The sequence below is a fragment of the Asterias amurensis genome, chromosome 21 (assembly GCF_032118995.1).
Source record: "Asterias amurensis chromosome 21, ASM3211899v1".
Classification (NCBI taxonomy): Eukaryota; Metazoa; Echinodermata; class Asteroidea; order Forcipulatida; family Asteriidae; genus Asterias; species Asterias amurensis.
This window is the reverse complement of record NC_092668.1, coordinates 5,175,782-5,199,568: the sequence shown is the minus strand read 5'-3', so window position 1 is coordinate 5,199,568 and position 23,787 is coordinate 5,175,782. Positions and strand designations below refer to the sequence as shown.

The following is a 23,787-nucleotide window of genomic DNA, read 5'->3' as shown; positions in this document are numbered from 1 at the left end:
GTTAGTTGTTATGTCCTTGTTATCTACCATGTTGTATCAGTTTCGACCATGACGTCACCGACACATTACGAACGACGCAGGACCTTGACCGAGTGCCTATCAGCCACGATGAGGTCACCAGTAGGAGTAAACGTCATGCCTGCAGGATTGTACAAGCCACGAGCTACACAGCCGATGTGCACACCTGATGCATCGTAGTGATGTATCTCAAGTGTTCCTCTAAGATTGCTGCAATGAACAGACACATAGATGTCTCCAGCATCGTCGCAGCACACGCCGTAAGGTTTTGAATTTTTGCAGTCAATGGAGGTGCTGATATTAAACACCTCATTTCCTATGAAATCCAGACAAATCAGTTTCATCTTGTCGTAGTTTGTAAATATCAAATGCTTCATGCTGCTTGCAGATAGATGGCAGTCGCTACTAATATCGTCATGATGCACTGTGGAAATAATGGATCCATCCATATTATGAAGAGATATTACCTTTCTCTTATAGTCAGCCACTGCAATTCGATCTTTCTTGTCAACATCAATACCACGAAGTAGACTCTCTGACTGTCCCTCGACTTCATTCTGTGAGGGTCGGAACTGACGAATGTATCTCAGTTCTCTATCATAAACCTTTACATCCTGTCCGTCAGTAACCAGAAGCAGGTCATCAGAGGTCACGGTAACATCAAAAGTAGTGTTTAGTTTAATACCGTCCTGTGTTCCAATTCGAACACCTGTAGATTTACCCTTTGATGTAAAAGTGGATAAAAGCTGTCTGTGTGTATCGGTTACGGCAATGTCACCATTGCTAAAGCAAGCAACGCCCTCTGCAAATTTGAACTCCCCATCACCTTCCCCTTCTTTACCAAACTCTGTCCGCACCTCCCACTTCTCCTCCTCTAGTATTTCACCAATATCTGCATCAGTGACGACATCATGACCTTTGAACCCGACGAATAACTTACTATGCTGCACTGTTTGAAACCGGAGCTCTTTGTGGAAGTCTAAGTTGTGCATAACTTTTGGCTTCAGGTCCAGCAGCTCAAAGTTATTAGCATGTTGCATCAAATCATTGACTGAAGCTACGATCTGCTCTGCACGGCTCATCTTATCGTGATTGTTGCTCTGAATGCTCTCAAATCCCTCGCCTCTTTCTTGACCGATTTGAGTGACTCTTTCTTGAAGGAAGCGAGATGCATTTCTTATCTTAGTGATTTCTTCTTCCTCCTTAGCCACAATATCTTGAAGAGCCTGGTCGACCACGAGCTGTAAAGTTTGCTTTGAGTGTTTGATAGAGTCATCCACTTTTTGTAATTGCTCGCGACACTCATCAAACTTCTTCAAGGCTTCATCAACAGCTCGACGATAAGATCGAATGGAATCAATGATTTCAGATAGATTGTGGTTTGACGCTCGGTGATCGAGCACCGCACATTTAGGACACACAAGTAGACCACACGTGTCGCAATAGAAACACAGTTCCTGGTCAATGTGTTTCCGGCACTTTTGTGACCCAGTTTTGTCCTTGTCTTTGGCTCGTTTAATTGACGAGCCGACATTATCAACGACTTGATGATGCCTGTTCGTTTTTAACTTCGCGTGGTGTTCAAGACATGTCTTGCAAAAGCCGCGTCACAATCAACACACTGTGAGACGGCTTCAAGTCCTTCGTCGCATCCTTCGCATGTCGAGACAGGAGAGTTAATGTCCTCCTTCTGACTTTCCAGATTGATGACGTCGTCAATAAGCGAGCTCAAGAAAAAGCAGCTAAGAAGATTGGATAATCCCTCATCTGGGATTGACGTTTTCTTTTTGCACATTGGACAAATAATAATATCCGCCTTCGGATCTTGTTTGTCTATAAGTTCCTGTAGGCATTTGAAGCAGAAGCTGTGCAGACAGTCCAGGATTTTCGGATCAGTGAACCGACTCAGGCAGATTGGGCACTCGATGTGTACATGTCTAATCTTGCAAGTGGTCTCATCAGTGGGTAATGCAGCTTCGGCCATCTTGATGAGAATGGGCTCCTGTACCTGATAAAGTAAAGCAATGTCATGTTATTTTGGTAATTGAATGAACAATGGATCGATACTAAGACATGCAATGGTCTTAAAGGCTCAGTAATGTTATTGTATAACATGATGTAAACTGTATATGAAATAATATTTCATGATTGGTCAGATGTGATGTATTGTGTAAGCTTGCATTTCCAATCGTCTGCATGCAGTGTGTTTTATTCACTAATGTACGTGTGAGTTGATTATGAACCTCCATGTGAAATGACGCGACGTCAAAGGTGCATTTTGCAATCCGGTCAGGTTGGTTTATGGGTTGTTCACAAGTCTCGACGTGTGACGTCAGACGTTCAGGCTTGTTCCGTATGGTACTCTAAAATAAAGGCCTATATGCCCTAGATTTTGTGAACACTGGACTCGCGACTGTACACTGTGCGTGGTGCGTGTAATCACACCGCATGACCCACCCGTATACACTATACACACTGTCACATCGTATACTACTGTGCGCACAAGTCATCCGCACTCGTACCACTATACCGCTTATTAAAGACAGTGGACACTATTGGTAATTGTCAAAGACTAGTCTTCTCACTTGGTGAATCTCACCATATGCATAACATAACAAACCTGTGCAAATTTGAGCTCAATCGGTCGTCGAAGTTGCGAGATAATAATAAAAGAAAAAACACACCCTTGTCACACGAAAATTACTTCTTTCTCGGAAACTATGTCACTTCAGAGGGAGCCGTTTTTCACAATGTTTTATACCATCAACCTCTCTCCATTACTCGTCACCAATTAAGGTTTTATGATGATAATTATTTTGAGTAATTACCAATAGTGTCCACTGCCTTCAAATAATGAATAGTCCGTCGAAATAATGTTTGAAGATGACAACAGAACTTCGAGAAGAAGAATAACAATTATACAAAGGTATAACAAACCAATTGTTGCACGCTGTGACTGGGGTCCATGGGTTGTACACCCTCGGGGCCATAGTGCCCGTCACAGCGTGCAACAATTTTATATTGTTATCCAACCTGTCATGTGCATTAAGACGGTAAAGTCATACCTCCAGCTGTAGATGTGACTCTGCTCACTGCGTACACTTGAACCTCTTTGATGAATCGGAAATACAAGATTGCAGGCAACAGTGATGTATTCTGTATGATAAACAATAACGTGAACATTTACAAAGCACTGCACCCCGTCGCCGTGGTACTTCTGGAAGGGCTAGTGGTTGTTCTCAAAGGCACTGAACAAAACTATTCGTATTGTAATTATCATCTGTCAGCATAACAACTTACTTGGTATAACGAGTAATGGAGAGCTATTGATATCATAACACATGGAAACTGCTCCCTCTGAAGTAACGTATAGTTTTTGAGAAAGATAACTTCTCACTAAAATAATTTATTTGAATTGAATTCGAGACCTCTGCTGAGGTGTCTGACTAAAGCATATGAAACACACAACTTATGCGACAAATCAGTGTTTTTTCTTCCATTATTCTCTTGCAATTTTGATGACAAATTGAGTTCGAATATTCACAGGTTTGTTATTGTATGCATACGTTGAGAATGAGATACACCAAGTGAGAGAAGACTGGTCTTTGACAATTACCAACGGTTTTCAATGACTAAGCTACCCCCGTGTGACATGCGTATTGGGAGTATAGTTTCTCACAACTGGGAAAACCCACATAGCTACACGTTTTGTGTTCAATGGTACATGTATATTAGTTGTTTACTTATAGTATAATAGCTTTCATTGACAAATCGAGTTTCATTTGACTGGTATAGGCACGGGAATGAGACCTGGGGTGGATTTCACAAAGAGTTAAGACTAGTCTTATCTTGAGTAAGGATGAGTTACTCGTCCTAACTGAGGACTATAGCCATAGTCCTAAGTTAGGACTAGTCCCAACTCTTTGTGAAATCGACCACCGGTCCTCTAATTAATAAAGGACGAGCATTCGCCATAATACTAATCATTAATAATACAATACAGTGCTAAAACGTGTCGAATATGAAATTTGTTCGTATGTACTGGTTTATTTTATCCAATAAAATAGCACAGCATAGAAACAATTTCAACAACACTTTACATTATGCAGAGTGAACGAAAGTTCACAAAAAGGTCAGCCCCAATACACGGGGTTTGCTAGGCTACACGCAGAGCGAAAGCATTATCACACAGGGCAATTTACAATAATTCGATCCAAATAGAATTAACATACAACATAATGACCCACATTATCCCTACAAACTTATCCCTCCCAGATAAATTTTTTGAGCATGGCGAGAGCCATATGCTCCCTATAAAATAGAGATAAGTACCACCAAAAAATAAGTTGCTCTTCTAATAATATAAGAACGATAAAAAAGGAGACAGAACTCAAGAAGTAAACTGTTTGCAAGTTGCACCATGGAAGAAGGAAACACTCCTCCATATATTTCCAATACATGTATTTATATTTTCAATACATGTATTTATATTTTCAACACATACATTTATTTATATTTTCAATGCAGTTATTTATATTTCCAATGCAGTTATTTATTCTTTCAATGCAGTTATTTATATTTTCAAAGCAGTTATTTATTCTTTCAATGCAGTTATTTATATTTTCAAAGCAGCCAATTATATTCTTAAGAGCAGTTAATTAGTATTTTCAATGCAAGTATTTATATGTTCAATACATGTATTTATTTTTTAAATACGTGTTTTTATATTTTCAATACATTTGATCATATTATTTTCAAAACATGTGTTCTCAATACGTGTATTTATATTTCTAACACATGTAATTTTATTTTCAATACATGTATTTATATTTTCACTAACAAGTAAATTTTGGAACTCCAGATGAGACCCTTTTTTACTTACATATTGTTTAGCGATGAAATATAGTGATAATTATTATTTCTAGCCTTAATATATTTTTTTATGGTAAATTAAATTGGATTCAATTCGATTGTTATCGATCAAAATCAAGTAACATGTCAAAATGGCACTCTGAGTCTAGTATAAGAAACAGCCATAATAATTTTTTTTTTTTTTTTAAATAATTCTGAAAATTGTTGGGAATTGTTTTAAAACGCCAGTATGGATCAAAATATTATTACAATGATGAGTACATTTCACTGTTACCATGGACAAACTAATTTCAGATTTCCCATCGGTTATTCTTGTGGTTCCTTACCCACATTGGTGGCTCAACTTACCCATAGTCGGGGAGAGTTGAGCCACTTTATTTGTTTTTCAAGCATCTCCCATGAATAAACAATAGCAGTTGAACAATATTATTATGTTGTACAAAGTAAGTCAATACTCTATAAAGCTTTACTCAACACATTTAGTTAGGGATCCTACATTTCATCTCAGCAGATTGGTGAAAAGTGTAAAAAAAAATATGGCCAAACACTCCCACATCTCCCTATATAGCTTGCATACAAAAAAATATAAGGTTTCATACAAGAGCGTGACGTATTTAAAGTACATGTACAAAATTTGAACAGATTGACGTTCGTGTACACACACAACCAACCTGTTACTAAATTTATATTTTGCTAATGTGTATAAGACAACCTAACATCCTAGGACAAGTAAAGACCTACTTCAAGCGGTGACTAAAAGCTGGGCCTCTTCAAGATGTAAGATTGACGGGAACAGTAATGGATGTACGTTAACCAACGCTCGAAACGTTAAAAGCAGTGCACCTCTTCGCCAAGTCGACAACGACATATTCGCGAATTGTTTCACGATATTGTATACGTGTGCGCATATATTCGCGATTTGTTTCACGACATTGCATACGTGTGCGCACACGTTTGCGTTATGCGATGTCCCTTCGGGGCCACCATAGAAATCGCTGCCGTTGCATCGTGCACGTATGGTGGCCCTGAAGGGACATCGCATATCGCAAACGTGTGCGCATACGTATGCAATGTCGTGAAACAATTCGCGAATATGTGCGCACACGTATGCAATGTCGTGAAACAATTCGCGAATATGTGCGCACACGTCTGCGAATATTATTTGCGATGTCGTGAATTTTATTGCATACCATGTTGCATACCTTTGAATAAAATGTCTAATGATCTGGGGGGTTTCTTTCCAACATTGCAGCAGTAGTCTTTGTTGTGAGGCAAGCGAGGCGTGTGGTCGTCCTTGACCTGGTGCCAAGTTCCTGGGTATACACATGCTTTACAGAGGGAGCCTGCTGTAGCGCCACAGTACTCCCTAGATCGGTAACAAATTATCCACAACTATGACATCATCCTAATGGTATGCAACATGGTATGCAATAAAATTCACGACATTGCAAAACAAATCGCACTCGTGTGCGCACATATTCACGATTTGGTTCACGAAATTGCATACGTGTGCGCACATATTCGCGATTTGTTTCACGACATTGCATACGTGTGCGCACATATTCGCGATTTGTTTCACGACATTGCATACGTGTGCGCACATATTCGCGAATTGTTTCACGACATTGCCTACGTGTGCGCACATATTCGCGAATTTTTTCACGATATTGTATACGTGTGCGCATATATTCGCGATTTGTTTCACGACATTGCATACGTGTGCGCACACGTTTGCGTTATGCGATGTCCCTTCGGGGCCACCATAGATTTCTCACTGGAAAAAAAACCTGGAAAAACCCACACCAATATTGTGTAGCACTGCATTATACGGTGGTCTGTTGCAACCATTGCGATAGTGTGCGCTGAATGTAAGTTTCCCTATTCCAATGCCGTTTCGTAATGGTGTGTTTGTGGAACTTGAAGTTCTCTGTCTGACCTGTTGATCCCAAATATTAACCTGAATAATCTCGTTGAATAAACATTGACTATCTATCTGGCGTGTAGCTATATATAAAATGTTTCACCTTACGATGTTATGACGTATTGTTGAGGGGGGACTTACTTTTGTTGATGTGTTTAGTGTATGACGACTGGGAAAACCCACATAGCTACATAAAGTATCTAAACACTTATAAATGGTCAGATTTATCGGAACCTGAAATAGTATGCAAACAAATAATTATTCATTTCTATTCACCGTTAATTTCTGAACATTTTGACACCTCTTGTGTTACGCTACGATGTTGTTAAGTGGATTTATGGGCACTTAAGTGGCTTAAGGCCGAATTTCAAAAGTTGCAAAAGCCCCTATTCACCCCAAATCCAGAAGGGAACTCACACAAGCATCACACACAGACACAATTAAGACAAAAGACACAAACTCGTTTCGTTTACTTGACCATAAAATTTATTGCCGTATCTTTAACTCTAAAACTGCTGATATTCTGTCCCCCATTCTTGGTGTGTCCTCCATCACTGTCCTGCACGGCAAGGAGTCGTTTTCTCATACTCCCAATGAGACCTACGATCTGTCCCTGGTCAATCCCCTGGCATTTCCTGATCAGGATGCGTCGCAATCCCTTGAGAGTGGTGTCAGGCTTGATGGACTTGTTCACTTTCTTCTGCTGCAGAAGTCACCCTCGGATGGCCACTCCTTGGCAGGTCGTCCACATTTCCCTGAGCTTGGTTGCCATTCCACCATTTACTGACCGTCGCTGATAACGTTCCAACTTGATGAGGTGCAGCTCGCATCGACATACCGGCTTCTATCAAACCAACGATCCGTCCTCTTTCCTGTTTGGTCAGTTGAGCCAACTTTCATGTTATCTTGAAACACCTTTCACTGTCTTACCATAATCAGGGATTCTGGCTCTTAACCCATTTTGTTGTATGCCTCCAATCTTTGACCCCTTTGCTTGGTTACTGACAATTATTGCTGATGTTCATCGCAACCGATTTACCCAACACGCGACAAAAAAATAACGTTTATAATCAGCGGGTAAAATAAAGGCTGATCTTACTCGTCACAATACAACGATTTAGCTTGAATAGGGGCTTTTGCAACTTTTGAAATTCAACCTTAAGCCACGTAAGTGCCCATAAATCTACCTAACAACATCAGAATGTGCAGAAACTAACGGTGAATCGAAATGAATAGTTATTGTTTGGCATACTTTTTCAGGTTCCGATATATCTGACCATTTGTAAGTGTTTAGATACTTTATTGGCGCAGTATATATGACTTGTTCAGAATAATCCTGGTTTATGTAAACCAAATCAGGTGCATATTAAAGTAACACGTTGCCTTGGATCGGTCGAGTTGGTCTTTGAAAAGCGTTTGTAATCGTTTGTTATAAAATGCATATGGGCAATTCCAGGCAAACATGGACATGACACAAAAAAAACAAGTTTTTCTCACAACTTTCTTACCACTTAGAAGTTATAGCTAACATATGAAACCAATTTATTTTTAGTTGTTGACAAGAAATGAACCCAATTTTGCCAAATAAGACCTCAGCTTGGCCTCCATGCAGGCGTGGCTAAATGGACTGGAAAACTGTAATGTGACTGACCGTAATGCGACTGACCATGGTTTTGCCATTTATACCTAAAAGTTCAAGTTGCTGACCATTTATAAGTATCCTGTTGGATACTCATATATAAGAGTTGTGTGTTACATATAGTAACACTTTCGCAAGCTTTTTGATAGAATTGTGACAAGTTTTTTTTTTTTTACCATGTCCTTTTTGTGTAATGCGACTGACCGCTTTTTACAACGTTATAACATCCAGAGCACAAAGCCCACAACACTTCTAATATTATCAATTCAAAGCCTTGGGTGTCAAGTACAAATCAGTCTATAAACTTAGTGGAAAGAATATCTCACATAAAACTTCTAGCACCAAGATCGAGAAATGACACTGAAAAGTGTAATGCGACTGACCGTGGATATGCCCATATGGTTAGAAAGATGTTGTAAAAGTAGAGTACAATGACCTACACACATTTGCCTCGAAATTGCGTGGTTTTCGTTTTAATTTGCGAACTAACACGGTCTGCCATTTATGGGAGTCAAAATTTGACTCCCATAAAATTTAATGGTCGACAATTCTTGTCGACGAGGTAAAAGAAAAACCGTGCAATTTCGAGGCATATTTGTATGGATCATTGTATTCTACTTTTAAAACATCTTTCTAACCATATGCATTTTATAACCAAACGGTTACAAACGCTTTGTATAGACCAACTCGTCCGATCCAAGGCAACGTTTTCCTAATGTCCCACATAGTCAATTCTTACAGTCGTAGATGGTCCTATGAAAACATTGACCCGAGTGCAAGTGAAGTCATACCTCAAGTTTTGTGAATAAAAATGCTCACTGCGTTACACTTGAACCACTTTGAGTTTGATGAATCGGAAGTGGAATATTGCCGGCAACAGTAATAAGGGAATCAATGTGTGGTTTTCACCCAACGAGGCCTGGTTCTTCATAATGATAATAATATTACCGAGACGAAGTCGAGGTAAATTATCAAGAACCAGGCTTTGGCGGGTTTAAACCACTAGTTGAAAACCGATTCAACACACTTTGATTCCCATTCATAAATACCTTTTTGGTTAAAAGGTGTAATAAAGTAAGAAGAGTGCTTGAGCTCTGTACGTTTCCACCTTCAGTCTACCTGCAGTACACTAATCCCCATTGTTATTTATCTACAGGGATATGCGGCGTTTTTTTCATGCGGGACCTCAGTTTGAATACTAATTAGTCAAAAGGGCTTCTGGAATAAGGTCATTTTCAGCCTTTGCTGAAAAGTCTCAATCAAAATAATGTACCAGTAAATTGAAACGAAGAGCATATCTGTCGTTATGTATAAAAACAATCGGTGCAACTCAAATTGGAAAAAGAGAAATTTGTTCGTAAAATTTGTACGTAAAATTACAAGCGCCCGTCTACCATGGGCTGAATGAGCTGATTCCTCATTCAGCCCATGGTATAGACGGGCGCTTTTGTTATTCACTAACTTAGGCTTGGTGGTCAAGGTACCATGCCAACAGCATGCTGCCCTATCAGTCGATGATGTCATCGTCAGCCAATCACCCGTGCAAGAAATCCATTCTGTCTAATAGTTGACTTTTTCGTAATGTGAGATTTGGATTAACGGTGGAAATCGCTGTATCCTGACTGGACTAGGAACGATCCGGTCTCGGTTTGAACATTTCCAGGTAGAATATGAAATAATCTATCCATACATACTAATTGGGGACTGTTGCCGACGTTCATCCGGGAATATTTTTTGGTGACTTGTTTTTTTTTCGTTTTTGAAGCCATTTTTCACGTACAAATTTCTCTATTTAAAAATTGAGTTGCACCGATTGTTTTAATACATAACGACAGATATGCTCTTTGTCTCAATTTACTGGTTCATTATTTTGGTTGAGACTTTCCAGAAAAGGCCGAAAAAGAAGCCCTTTGTACTAATTAGTATTCAAACCGAGGTCACGCATGAAAAATCACGCCTACTCGCGCAGATAAATGACAAAGGAGACTTATTAAATCGAGTGTTCTGCGGGTGGACTGCCTCCATATGGTATGTTGAGTATACATGTACATGTTACATGCACTAGGTACTAGCCCTGTATAGGACTCTTTCTCTGTACACAGGAACAGAGTCCTAACTATTGAGGCCCGTTTCTGGGGCGGAAAAATTTCACAGCTTCATAACTTAAATCTTACCTGCAACAAGCCACTAATTTCAACATATTCACATTCCATGGCGGCATATATTTTTCTGCGGTGGGTTTTGGTCCTCATATATTCCTCACAAATCCGTCATTTTCGTGAAATAATGCAGCTTCCAACGTAAAAAAATTCCCGTTTCGATCGTTTTCTCACAGTGTTGTCTGTTGTCGTGCGTACGCGTATACATTCGCGTGCAAGACGCATGATGCAAGCTTAGACGCATGAATTCTTGGTCACCGTATCTTGACTGCACAGCGTTAACACGCAACACAATTCAAAATGTGCGCGTCGTGCGTCTTCCGTACACACGGCAGACTGTGAGAGTACGAACAAAAACGGAATTCCTTAACGTTGGGAGCTGCATTGTTTCATGAAAATAACGGATTTGTGAAGAATATATGACGATCGAAACCCACCGCAGAAAAACATATGCTGCCATGGAATGTGAATTTGTTGAAATTGGTGCTTTCTTGCAGGTAAGATTTGAGTTATGAAGCTGTGAAAATTTTCCGCCCCAGAAATGTACCCTGATGTCCAGGACGTCACTGTAGTACAATACGAAAGTGTAAGGCCGCCAGGGCTAACTAGGTACTAGCCTTGATCAAGGCGCTACAGCCAGCCGCCACCTGCAAAATCCCAGTCCCCATCACCGAATTCCGCCAGCGCGCCCCTCCCCATACATAAAACACAGTGCATATAATACGTGTACAGCGTATGTACACACATACATACTGTACATGTACATTACCATCTGTACGGAATACTGTACGGTACATCAGTACTTTCTAAGTACTTTATGTTGTTTGAGCCACGTGTACGATTTTGAAAGTAGAAAGACACGACCGTACTCACGACTTCGCTATACTGTTCTCGCTGTACAATGTACTGTACATACAATGTACTGTATACGTTGTTCGTGTATGCACAGCGTGCAGACTGCCGAATCGTGCCGCGACGGGCCGGGGCACACTACGCCCACAGCCTTGAGTCAAGGCTACGTCCGTACGCGTGTGTTTTCCGGCCAACTCACCGACAGCGCCTGCATCGCCCGTAACAAGAAACATCATGCATCATCAAGACTTGAGCGGAGTCTCCGCTCACAATCGGTTATAAACACTAGTCATTATCATCAACGGTTTAAACACACCCACGTGACGCGCTCTCCACCAATAGGAATATCGAAACTGTCTGAGGTATTTATGAATGTGCGATAAAGAACGTAAACGTTTTACATAAGCAGCTAGTGCGCACCTCTTCGCCTAGGTAGGCCTATTGTTTTCCATCAATTGGTTGGGCTATGGTTTTGTTAAAACCCAATAAGAAATGAAAACCCCACACGTATTGTGCTCGACATGATCAAGAAGGGTTTGTAATGTTTAAACCATTGCAATAGTGTGTGTTAAGATGATTTCATCATGTCGATGGCAGACGTGTTTGAGGAACTATGCGACCAATAACCGATGATTGAAGTGATGAATAAACATAATTATACCTCTTAGATTTATCAATGACTGGTTGTGTTTCGTAACAAACGCAGATTTCTAAATCTAAGTGCATGACTTTATATACTGACACAGGATTATGGTGAACAGACATTCATTTACACACAGCCAACCTGTTATAGTTATTACACTTTTATGTTGGTCATATGCATTTAAGACAGTCTAAGACCCTAAGGCAAGTAAAGACCTACCTCGAGCGGTATGTGTGACTTAAAGCTCTGTGTGAAGAACCTCTTCAAGATGGAAGATTGACAGGAACTATGGATTAATGTACGATAACCAACGCTCAAAACGTAAAATGCAAATGCGCGCGTCCCTTCGCCAACTCAAAACTGATGTTTGTGATGTCGCAATTCAAATATCTTTGCAAAAACAGAACAAAAAACAGCCGAAGCTCCGCCCCCCTCAGATTCGAGTTTTCAACCTGGGACATTTTTTACTCTTTCACTCTGGGATCTGGTAAGTTTTTGTCTCTTTTCTTCAAACTATTTCCTCAATGGTGTTTTGAGTGATATGGTAGGATTCATTAGACATTGAGGATCAAGTTCGTGTTCCTAGAATTTGTGTCATGATTTTCAAAAGTGGTAAAACTGGAGCAAATCTGCTGACTAGCTGTTGAAAATGTACGTTTTTAACCATTTCGCCCTGCACAGATTGCGGAAGCTTCGTATAACCCTCCGGCCTGGCGGCCGTCGGGAGGAGGGTAACGTTATCGCAACTATGACTCTAAATACATAATTAGAAAACCGATAACACAATGAAAGAAAAAACACCCATGTTGTACAAAATAGTGTGCTTTCAGATAGGAATAAAAAGCCAAAAGTATTTTAGTAAGAAATTACCTCTTTCCTCAAAGCTAAGTTACTATAGAGTGAGTCGTTTCTCACAGTGTTTTATTCTATCAACAGCTCCCCGTTGCTCGTTACCAAGTAAGGTTTTGTGCTATTTTGTTGAGCAATTACCAAACGCTTACAGTGCCTTAAAACTTTAAAGCCCTACTTACATTCTTCCCGGAAATGTATAATTTTGGTCCATTGAAGGGATCTGGAGTTTACGACGGGCCGGGAAATGATAACTTTACACTCTATAGATCAAAGGCCAAGGGTAAAGATTAAACGGAACATCATCAGGAAAGAATAGTCACCAACTTGACTTGTGGACTAGTCGTTTTTGCGTTGATGGCAAAAAGACAAAGGTTACTGATAACAAAACATTTTATCAAATTGTATTCCGCCTTCGTACGGGTTAATCCTGCGTTGACATTGTAGTTATTCGCTCCGGATTTTCCACATTAAATCAAAACGCAAACACCCTTTCAGGTTATTTGTTTCATGATAGTGTTTTGTTTTGCCTTTTCTACGTAACACAATAGTTGAACGATTTCAAAAACCAAAGGTAAAATTCACCTTCAGCTCGGATGAACTTCAATTTACTTATGAAACCATCTAAGTTTCCTCAATGCGTTTGAGTAGTTTTGAAATGAGTACTTGCGAATCATAAATAGTCAGTGGAAAGGTGTTCACTCGGCTACCTTGCTAACCAATGATCTGCAACAATATCCGAAATCTCGAAAATATTTTCGTTCACTACAGACCAACTTGGTCTTAAAGGGTCATATTTCCTGGTTAAACTATTTCCCATCAACACAATGTTTATAATAACAACGGTGGAAATAAAACAGCACAGTTACAATAATTGGAATCGTATTAATACAATATTTTTTTCAATTTACTACAAGTCAACAGATACAATGCACTGGATGGGAGAGTACCAACATTTATTATTCTATTTATTTTTCAAGCCTTTTCAAACGTTCAAGTTTCTCTTTTTAAAATTGGAGTTGCACCGATTTTTTTTTCGTACGAAAAGATAGATATAGTATGCTGTTCGTTTCAAATAACTGGTGCATTACCTGTGTCAATACTTTTCACAAAACGCCGAAAAAGACTAAATTTCATACGCCCATTTTGACTAATATTAAATATTCATACCTAGGTCGCACGAAAACCCATGCACATTTTGCAGATAAAAGGAACGGGCTTCGTGTGTGCTGCGGATAGACTGATACACTATGTCATTGAAAAGAGGAAAATCATTTAACGCCCTCTATCGCAATGGTCGTAACAGGCCACCGTAGAGTGCATTGCAACACTAAACATACGTAGGGGTTTTTCCAGTTGAGAGAAATTGCTACCATTGGATTTCGCAGGGGATTTTAGCCTATGTAACTTGTACTATAAACACTCACATCGGTGGCGAGTTGGCGAAAGGGGTTCACTGCTCTTCACGTTTTGAATGTTGTATTGTACAAAATCCAATTGTTGCAGGCAATCTTCCACTTATCAAACAAAGAGGTTCAAGTGTACGCAGCAAGCTTTAGTCACATCTACAGCTTGAGGTAGGACTTTACTTTCACAAAGGTCTATTTTGTCTAAATGCAAATGCAATTGGCCAGTTCAGCGTGTAATAACTAAAATTTGCGATTTAAGTTAGATTTGTTTTTGTATTAAAACTACAACTAGTGGGCAAAGGGCTAAATTGCATGTGAAATAACAGTTATTGCATCAATTGTAACAAAGTGTTATTTTATTATTGTAATAATACCAATGAAATAAAGGACTGGGTTGATTTGGAAACGGGTGGTTTATATCGGAAGAGTTTTATATATTTTTGGAATAACGGGTATTTGTACAAAACATAAACACACTCTCTCTCTGGGAGAGGAGAGAATACAAACCACGACTGTCGGCAAAATATTCACAATGATTTCTCCTCCGCCCAGCCAGGGCATGATTATGAGAGGTATAATTTGTTTGTTGCCTACCCAATATCATTCTACAAACGCTTGTTTCAATCTGTAGTAAGTCATGTTGATTGTTAAAATTAAAATGGACCTACCCTCTTGACGGTGAAACCTCAGGCTTCCAAACACATATAACTTAGTACTAATATCAAAGCCAGATGCGCAACAAAACAAAGAACGAACCGGCAGTAGACCTGGGGCCAATTTCATAGAGCTGCTTAAGCAACAAATTCGCTTAAGCACGAAAATAGCTTGCTTGTTTTACACATGTTACTGGCAAAAATGTCATGCCACATACATTGCTTGTGACTGGTATTTAGCTGTTGTTTACTTAGCATAACAATTGAGTGGAGTCTTAGCTTGTAATCTGATTTTACTAAGCAAATATGTTTTTGCTTAAGCACAATTTTTTTGCTTAAGCAGCTCTATGAAATTGGGCCCTGCCAGAAAAGACTTAAGCAACACTTCACATTAAGGCTTCCAACCATAATATATAACCAGGTTTTCAAGACATTATTTGGAAGTTAAATATTTCTCCCTCAGAATTTCCATTCCATTACTTTTTAAAGGACTGGTTCCTAAAAGATGTTGTAAGGTCTTGGTTAGAATTGCAAGTAAACCATGTCACGTACTTCTTGTCTGAAATTATCTGGCTTAATTCTAATGTCAAAATCAATAACATTTGTATTTTCTACCATTCTTGGAAGGATGAAGGGATTTTAAAACTTATGGATATCTGTTCTGAGGACGGGAATATTTTAACTTTTCATGATATTCGATTGAAATATTAATATCAAATGCATTTTTATCAAGTACTGTGGTCTTCTTAAAGCACTTCCAAGGGCTTGGAAACAACTGTTTGGCTGTGACTTGACAAAATGTGATTGAGTCAAATTCATTAATATTGATTCATGAACTTTGCAACCAAAAACATTTTTGTTTACAACTCAATTTTCCAAGCTGTAGCCCGGCCAAGAGCCTACTAAATGACAACAGAAATGAACAACTTTGCTTGAATATTCTCCACCATGGGATGAGGTTCACCAAGTTCTTTTTAATACTACTAAAGACCCTTAGTTGCAATGTTTTCAATATAAATTCATTCATTTTCTCATTCCAACAAACTCCTTTCTTTGCAAAATTAAAAAGACAAATTCTGACATTTGTTTCTTTTGTAACGAAGAGCGTGAGAAGATGCTTCACCTCTTTTGGGATTGCAGTAAGGTCAAACCTTTTTGGAACAATATAATCATCTGGCTTAATTCAACATCTGATAATCCAGTGACTCTTAGCTGTAAAGATATTTGTTTTGGTGGGATTGCAGAAAGGTCAAACTTTTTTGGAACAATATAATCATCTGGCTTAATTCAACATCTGATAATCCAGTGACTCTTAGCTGTAAAGATATTTGTTTTGTTTTATTACCAGGGAAAGAGCTCATCTCCTTTGTCACTATTTGGCGAAAATCATTTTTAACAATAAGTGTGAAGAAGTGCCTCTTCTATCAATTACAGCGTTTAAAGAGTTCGTTTATTCTTATTTTAAAACAGAAAAAGCCATAGCAACGAGAAATGGATCACTCGATCACCATAACAAAAAATTGATTAATATATGTAATAATTAGAATTTTCCGCCCGGTTTATATTTGTTCAACATGTTTATTTTGTCTGCGCGTTGTCGACGGTTTGTTGCGAGCGCAAGCAAATCGTAGGTCGGCCTGAGGGCGGTTTAACGTAACCCTACGAGGCTCAATTACGTTAACACATTATACCAGCCTGACCGGACGATTTACCTTTGATCTTGCTGGAAATTTGTCACACGGCGATTTGCAGTCAAAATTCAAACGTGCATGAAATATGACGTGGTGACGAAATATTTACACAACACCGCGGTGTACATAAACGCACAATTATCATTATTCACACGCTACAATCACCTCGGACCAACCATTACACAGCTATTAAAGCTATCACGTCACAAGTTCATAAGTTTTGTGTCTAAAAACTTATGAACTTGGCATCCGAGACAAATGCATTACTTGATCCTATCGTGTACAGACAGGGGACCAGTCTAAGTACGAAGTAACACAGTAGCCACCCAGCGTTGTATGAACTAAACAAAAACATTATTTGTTTTTACTTCTTCAGGTAAACAGGACCCCATTTTCATCAAGATGGCCGAAGCTGCACTACCCACTGAGACCACTTGCAAGATAAGACATGTACACATCGAATGCCCAATCTGCCTGAGTCGGTTCAACGATCCGAAAATCCTGGACTGTCTGCACAGCTTTTGCTTCAATTGTCTTCAGGAACTCGTAGACAAACAGGATCCGAAGACGGGTATTATTATTTGCCCAATGTGTAAAAAAGAAACGTCAATCCCAGATGAGGGATTGTCGGATCTCCATGGCTGCTTTTTCTTGAGCTCGCTTATTGATGACGTCATCAATCTGGAAGGTCCGAAGGAGGACATTAATCCCCCTGTCTCGACTTGCGATGGATGCGACGAAGGTCTTGAAGCCGTCTCACGGTGCGCTGACTGTGCTGCAAATTTCTGCAGGATATGTCTGGAACACCACGCGAAGCTAAAAGTTATCAGTCATCATCAAATCGTTAATTCTGTCGCAATGTCAAATATTAAGCGAGCCAAAGATAAGGACAAAACTGAACCACCAAAGTGCCGGAAACACACTGGCCAGGAACTCTGTTTCTTTTGCGACACGTGTGATTTACTCGTGTGTCCTAAATGTGCGGTGCTCGATCACCGAGCGTCAAACCACAATCTCTCTGAGATCAATGACTCCATTCGATCTTATCGTCGAGCTGTTGATGAAGCCTTGCAAAGATTTGCTGAGGGCCGCAAGCAGTTCCAAATAGTGGATGACTCTATCAAACACTCACAAAAATGTTTACAGCTCATGGTCGACCGGACTCTTCGAGCTATTGCGGCTAAGGAGGAAGACGAAATCACTAAGATAAGAAAAGCATCTCGCCTCCTTCAAGAAAGAGTCACTCAAATTGGTCAAGAAAGAGATAAGGGATTTGAGAGCATACAGAGCAGCAATCACGATAAGATGAGCCGTGCAGAGCAGATCGTAGCTTCAGTCAATGACTTGATGCAACATGCTGATAACTTTGAGCTGCTGGACCTCAAGCCAAAAGTTATGCACAACTTAGACTTCCACAAAGAGCTTCAGTTTCAAACAGTGCAGCATAGCAAGTCATTCATCGGGTTCAAAGGTCACGATATCGTCACCGATGCAGATATTGGTGAAATACTAGAGGAAGAGAAGTGGGAGGTGCGGACAGAGTTTGGTAAAGAAGGGGAAGGTGATGGGGAGTTCAAATGGGCACTTGGTATTGCTTGCTTTAGCAATGGTGACATTGTCGTTACTGATATAACTAGGTGGCTGTTATCGATATTAACATCAAAGGGTACTTACAGATCTGCATGTGTTCAAGGAACAGATGACGGCCAACTAAAATACCCTCGTTATGTTACCGTGACCTCTGATGACCTACTTCTGGTCACTGATAGACGTGACGTAAAAGTTTATGATAGGGAACTGCGATATATTCGTCAGTTCAGACCCTCACAGAATGAAGAAGAGAGTCTACTCAGTGGTATTGCTGTCGACAAGAAAGATCGGATTGCAGTGGCTGACTGGAAGAGAAAGGTAATATCTCTCCACAATATGGATGGATCCATTATTTCATCAATATATCATGAAGATATAGGTGATTCAACCTCTCTATTTATAACCAGCAAAGAGCGTCTGATCTTCGCAGACTACCACAAGATGAAACTCGTTTTTCTGGATCTCATGGGAAACGAGGTGTTCAACATCAGCACTTCCATCGATGGTAAGCCAGTCAAACTTGCTGGTGTGTGCTGCGACGATGCTGGGGACATCTACGTGTCTGTTCACTGCGGTGGCTTGGGAACCCGTGAGGTACATCATTACGATGCATCGGGTGAGCACATCGGCTGTATAGCTCGTGGCTTGTACAATGCATGTGGTGTGACGTTTACTCCTACTGGTGATCTCCTCGTGGCTGATACGCACTCGGTCAAGGTATTCCATCGTTTGTGAAGTGTCGATGACGTCATGATCAACGGTGTTCTAATATCACGGACTACAAGGACATTAACAACTGACAAAGAGAAACACTTATTAATAAACGAGACTCGGTGAATAACCCAGTCATTCATAAGAATATGAATATTCTATCACTCGGACGAATCCAGTTTGCTGCACAGCCCTGGAAAAGACGTCGGACCGGACCATTTTGCAAACTGACACCATCTTTAGTTGTTTTGCTGCATCCAGCAACAATACACCTGGTCGACATTGCCGGAAAAATGCAAGAAAAAAGCCATTTTGCAAAACTTACAAAATTACGACTAGGTTTTGAATGTAATTGCACGTACGTGTGTTCGATGTTCGATCGAAGCAAAGTCTTCCTCGATTGACGCCACAAAAGAGGATAGGCGACGTCACCCCCACACAACTTTATTTAATTTTTTTTAACATATAAATCGTAAACAACAATTACTCCAGAAATGGTTTTACTGTTCAGGAACATACTCTAATGTTTGAAGATTTTTTTTTTTTTTTTTCAGGTGACTTTAAAAGCAGTGGACACTATTGGTAATTACTCAAAATAATTATTAGCATAAAACCTTAATTGGTAACGAGTAATGGGGAGAGGTTGGTAGTATAAAACACCGTGAGAAACGGCTCCCTCTGAAGTGGAGTTGTTTTCGAGAAAGAAGTAGTTTTCCGCGAATTTGATTTCGAGACCTCAAGTTTAGAACTTGAAGTCTCGAAATCAACCATCTAACGCACACATCCTCGTGTAACAAGGGTGTTTTTGTGTTTCATTATTATCTCGCAACTTCAACGACCAATTGAGCTCAAATTTTCAAAGGTTTGTTATTTCATGCATATGTTGACATACACCAAATGAGGCGACTAGTCTTTGACAATTACCAATAGTGTCCACTGTCTTTAAAGCAAGATGAACCATTTGCAATTATTGCAGCCAATAGCTACAACTCCACTGTACCACAATAGACAGCGCTGCGCTTCATGTGATAGCTCACTATGTAAATAGCTAATCAGGCAAATGTAAGCCGGCTCGACGTAGAAAATAAATGAGTTTGTAAGCTTTACGGGAGTTAGTTATTGGAAGCTTTTTTTTAGTACACACCTACTGACCAATTACATCGTCATGTTGCGCTAATACGGACGATAACATTGTGCTAGCTTTAATGAAGAAAACACCTTGTAAGGATAGATAGTTCAACCACTACATGAGAGGTTTCTAATCAGTTCGTGACGGTTCTCATCATTCTCCCAATGGTTTGCAAGTAATGATCACAGCAACGACATCCACATCCTAGCAAGTTTGACTTTTGAGAATAGGTGGAGCAGCGCTGGCTTTTCTGATGGTTTCTGCTGTGACAGGTACTTATTCATGTTTTTCAGGAAAGGGTGCAAACAACGGTGGTTTTGTGTTTCAATTCCATACTGGAGAACAATTATTAACGTTTTTATTTTGTTGAGAAATATTACAGCTTAAGTCAGCAGTGAACATTATTTCACACAGAAGTGACTGGTTGCAAAAATGTTAAACCCCATCTTACGTGATTCTTATTTGGTGAACGGTATCTATTTTCGTCTTTTTGCATTCACTGTTTGTTTTTTCAGGTTCTTTCATAGTTCTTCAAGATTATTTGTTTTTAAACCTATGTACGTTTGCATCCTGCCAAGAAATGTGCGCTGTTTCTGGATAAACATCAAAGAAAAAACAAACGGAGTCACGTGGATATACATTTTTTTTTTACCGTTTACGAGAATTTCGTCGTTGTTTGTAAACAACTTTGTTTAGGATTTCAAGTTGTCAAAATGGCCCTCACCAACAATATTAATTCGTTATGGAAAGTAACTTTTTTTTTGTAATTGTATTGTTTTCAAATTTCAACAAGTCAAGAGATGATGGCGTCACTGGGCGGGATTAATTATCCAGGTATGTGCGCGAGTTGGATATATGTCTCCAATCTACCCGCAACCCATGCGTTATGAGCTTTTGCCCGGTTTTATCTGCAGGGGTTGGTGTGGTTTTTCATGCGTGACCTCGGTTTGAATATTTAATCAGTCCGAAGGACTTCTGAAATTCAGCTTTTTTCGGCCTTATCTAATAAGTATTGACAGAAATAATGTAGTAGTACATTGAAATAACGAGCATATCTGTCGTTTTGTTTGAGCAAAATCGGTGCCACTCAAATTTTAAAAAGAGAAATTTGTACGTAAAAAATCGCATCAAAAAGAAAGAAAACAAGTCACAAAAACACGACAGATTGTCCCGTTATGAATGTCAGCAACAGTCCAACAATAGTATACATGGATAGATTATTTAATATGCCTTCTGGAAATGTTAAAAGCGAGACCGGATCGACCTAGTCCAGTCAGGATACAGCGATTTCCACCGGTAGTCCAAAACCCACGTTACGAGCAAATCAACCATTACACAGGATGGTTTCTTGCACGGTGATTGGCTGACGATGACATCATCCATTGATGTGGCAGCCTGCTGTTTTTCGTGGGTATGGTGCCCCGACCACCAGGCCAGCGTTAGTCCATAACAAAAGAGCCCGTCTACTACGAGCTAGCCCTCATTCAGCTCATAATAGCCGGGCTCTTTTGTTCGAATGACCAAAACAAGGTGTATGAACTTAGATCATGGTGGTAGATCATCCATCTGAATTGGTTAAGGGTTCGCCACATACGACATTCGTATTAATGATGGCGAAATGATATGCGGCGATTTAAACTTCCGAGTGGATAACTGTCAGTTCGATTGTTGATAACTTGTTTTTAATATAATTATGGTTTTATTGTTACTTTTCTCGATCTGACATAGTTTAAATTCTTCAAACCTGCGGAATATTTCGCGCAGTGCCGCATTTCTGTCACGCCATACGCGTCGACTGCGCAGGAAACACCCTATGTTATTAGGCATACCTTGCGTGCCACCTTAGTTAACTATGGTCATTGTATTTAAGAACCCCCCCTCCATTTGTTTTTTGCAAATGCCTTTATACTCTTATTCCGTTTGTAAGCTTCTGCTTCCTTTGTAGTGCATAGTATTAGTGTTATTGTATCAATTGTTGATGTTTTTATAAAGTGACTATTCTTGGTGAAAATAAATGCTGATGAATTGAAATTGAAAAAAATTGAATGAGTATTCTCATACTTTTTAGTCAATAACGCACGCGGTGTTTACAGGGTAAAGACGTTCATAGTACGACCACCTTTTAACCACCAATGCAGTCTCATTTCGCTGGGGGTATTGTTTCATTGTTTGTTCCTTTGTTAGAGGTCGTGTTAGTTTCACCCAACCATATTTGCTACATCGGATCGGCGTTTTATCCCACCTGTAACAACCGACACTGTTGGGTCTCACTGTTCAACGATCCATGCAAATGCAATGCTATACGCCTTGGTGGTGTGACTACGACATCTAACCGAAAGAGGGCGCCCTGTTTGGATAATTTATTCCTTAGCGAGGACCCAGCTGAAGTGAGGGCGTTTTTCAAATGTGAAGGTAATATTATTATAATCATGGTTGATACATTTGCCCCGCCACCTCGCGCATCGGATTATCACAAATGATCATCATTGTTCGCTATCTGTTTCGTTCAATATTCAAAAGCCCCTTTGTTCAAGTTCGTACAAACAGTTCAACAGCGTCTGCCAAACCATTATAACATCTTTGACTATGATTTTACTAAGATAAGATTAGATTAGATTAAAATTATTTAATCAGCCAACGTTAAAAAAAAAAAAAAAAACATCGACAATGGGAGACTTTTGGGACGCTTGGTGGGAGCAGACTTACCAGGTAAAATCCATTGTTCTCGGTCATGTGCGCATGCTCATAACTACGTAAACAATGGAAATTTACCTGGTAAGTATGCTGCCACCTAGCGTCCCAAAGTCTCCCATTGTAGTGTGCCTCGAGCATTCTAGATTAAAGCCATTGGACACTTTCGGTAAACAGTATTGTCCAAGGGTCCACACTTCGTGTATCACAACCTATATATAAAATAACAAACCTGTGAAAATTTAGGCTCAACCGGTCATCGGAGTCGGCAGAAAATAACGGGAAAACCCATCCTTGTTTCCGCACGTTTCGCCGTGTCATATGACATGTGTTTATAACAAATCCGTAACTCTCGATATCGAGATAATTGATAGTGTTTTCTTAAAGAGTTAAGCATTTTCATGGAATAACAATTCAAGAGAAGTCTTTCACCATTACCTTATGTAAACTCTGTAAGTTATTTGTAAGTCTGTCAACTTTTATTTTATTTTTTTCTGTTCCGAAAGTGTATATTGGCTTTAAAGGCAGTGGACACTATTGGTAATTACTCAAAATAATTATTAGCATAAAACCTTTCTTGGTGACGAGTAATGGGGAGAGGTTGATGGTATAAAATATTGTGAGAAACGGCTCCCTCTGAAGTGCCATAGTTTTCAAGAAAGAAGTAATTTTCCACGAATTTGATTTAGAGACCTCAGATTTAGAACTTGAGGTCTCGAAATCAACCATCTAAACACACACAACTTCGTATGACAATGGTGTGTTTTTTCTTTCATAATTATCTCGCAAGTTTTATGACCGATTGAAGTCAAATTTTCACAGGTTTGTTATTTTATGCATATGTTGAGATAAACCAACTGTAAAGGCTAAACTTTGACAGTTACCAATAGTGTCCACTGCTTTTAACAATCAAAAAATTACATTTAAAAACATTACGATGGAATTACAAAAATATAAATA

The 23,787-nt window shown here is 39.5% G+C and overlaps 2 protein-coding genes across 3 annotated transcripts; one reads left to right on the top strand and one right to left on the bottom strand.

Moving 5' to 3' along the window:
- Nucleotides 1-65: 65 nt before the first annotated feature.
- On the bottom strand, nucleotides 66-9,974 carry LOC139953356 (E3 ubiquitin-protein ligase TRIM32-like). The gene is made up of 4 exons (XM_071952864.1): nucleotides 9,831-9,974; nucleotides 3,112-3,174; nucleotides 1,711-2,026; nucleotides 66-1,528 (listed from the first exon to the last, which is right to left on the bottom strand). The coding sequence occupies exons 1-4, from the start codon at nucleotides 9,972-9,974 to the stop codon at nucleotides 66-68; spliced, it is 1,986 nt and encodes a 661-aa protein (XP_071808965.1).
- A 766-nt stretch (nucleotides 9,975-10,740) lies between these two features.
- LOC139953332 (uncharacterized) lies at nucleotides 10,741-22,132 on the top strand. Of its 2 annotated transcripts, none has more exons than XM_071952828.1 (2): nucleotides 10,741-11,106; nucleotides 17,083-22,132. In XM_071952828.1, exon 2 carries the CDS (start codon nucleotides 17,109-17,111, stop codon nucleotides 19,029-19,031), a length of 1,923 nt encoding a protein of 640 aa, XP_071808929.1. In that variant the 5' UTR covers nucleotides 10,741-11,106; nucleotides 17,083-17,108; the 3' UTR covers nucleotides 19,032-22,132. The 2 variants fall into 2 exon arrangements, with proteins under 2 accessions (XP_071808929.1, XP_071808928.1); XM_071952827.1 differs by lacking the exon at nucleotides 10,741-11,106 and adding an exon at nucleotides 14,398-14,530.
- Nucleotides 22,133-23,787: the final 1,655 nt, after the last annotated feature.

What these genes read in the sequence shown, in the direction of transcription:
- LOC139953356 (XM_071952864.1), bottom strand. Translation starts at nt 9,974, where the DNA reads ATGACATCATCGACTGATAGGGCAGCATGCTGTTGGCATGGTACCTTG. An exon ending in AAGAGGTTCAAGTGTACGCA is followed by an intron (nt 2,027 to 3,111) that starts GTGAGCAGAGTC and finishes TTACTTTATCAG; the next exon opens with GTACAGGAGCCCATTCTCAT. An exon ending in CGTCATCAATCTGGAAAGTC is followed by an intron (nt 1,529 to 1,710) that starts AGAAGGAGGACA and finishes CAATTAAACGAG; the next exon opens with CCAAAGACAAGGACAAAACT.
- LOC139953332 (XM_071952828.1), top strand. Translation starts at nt 17,109, where the DNA reads ATGGCCGAAGCTGCACTACCCACTGAGACCACTTGCAAGATAAGACAT.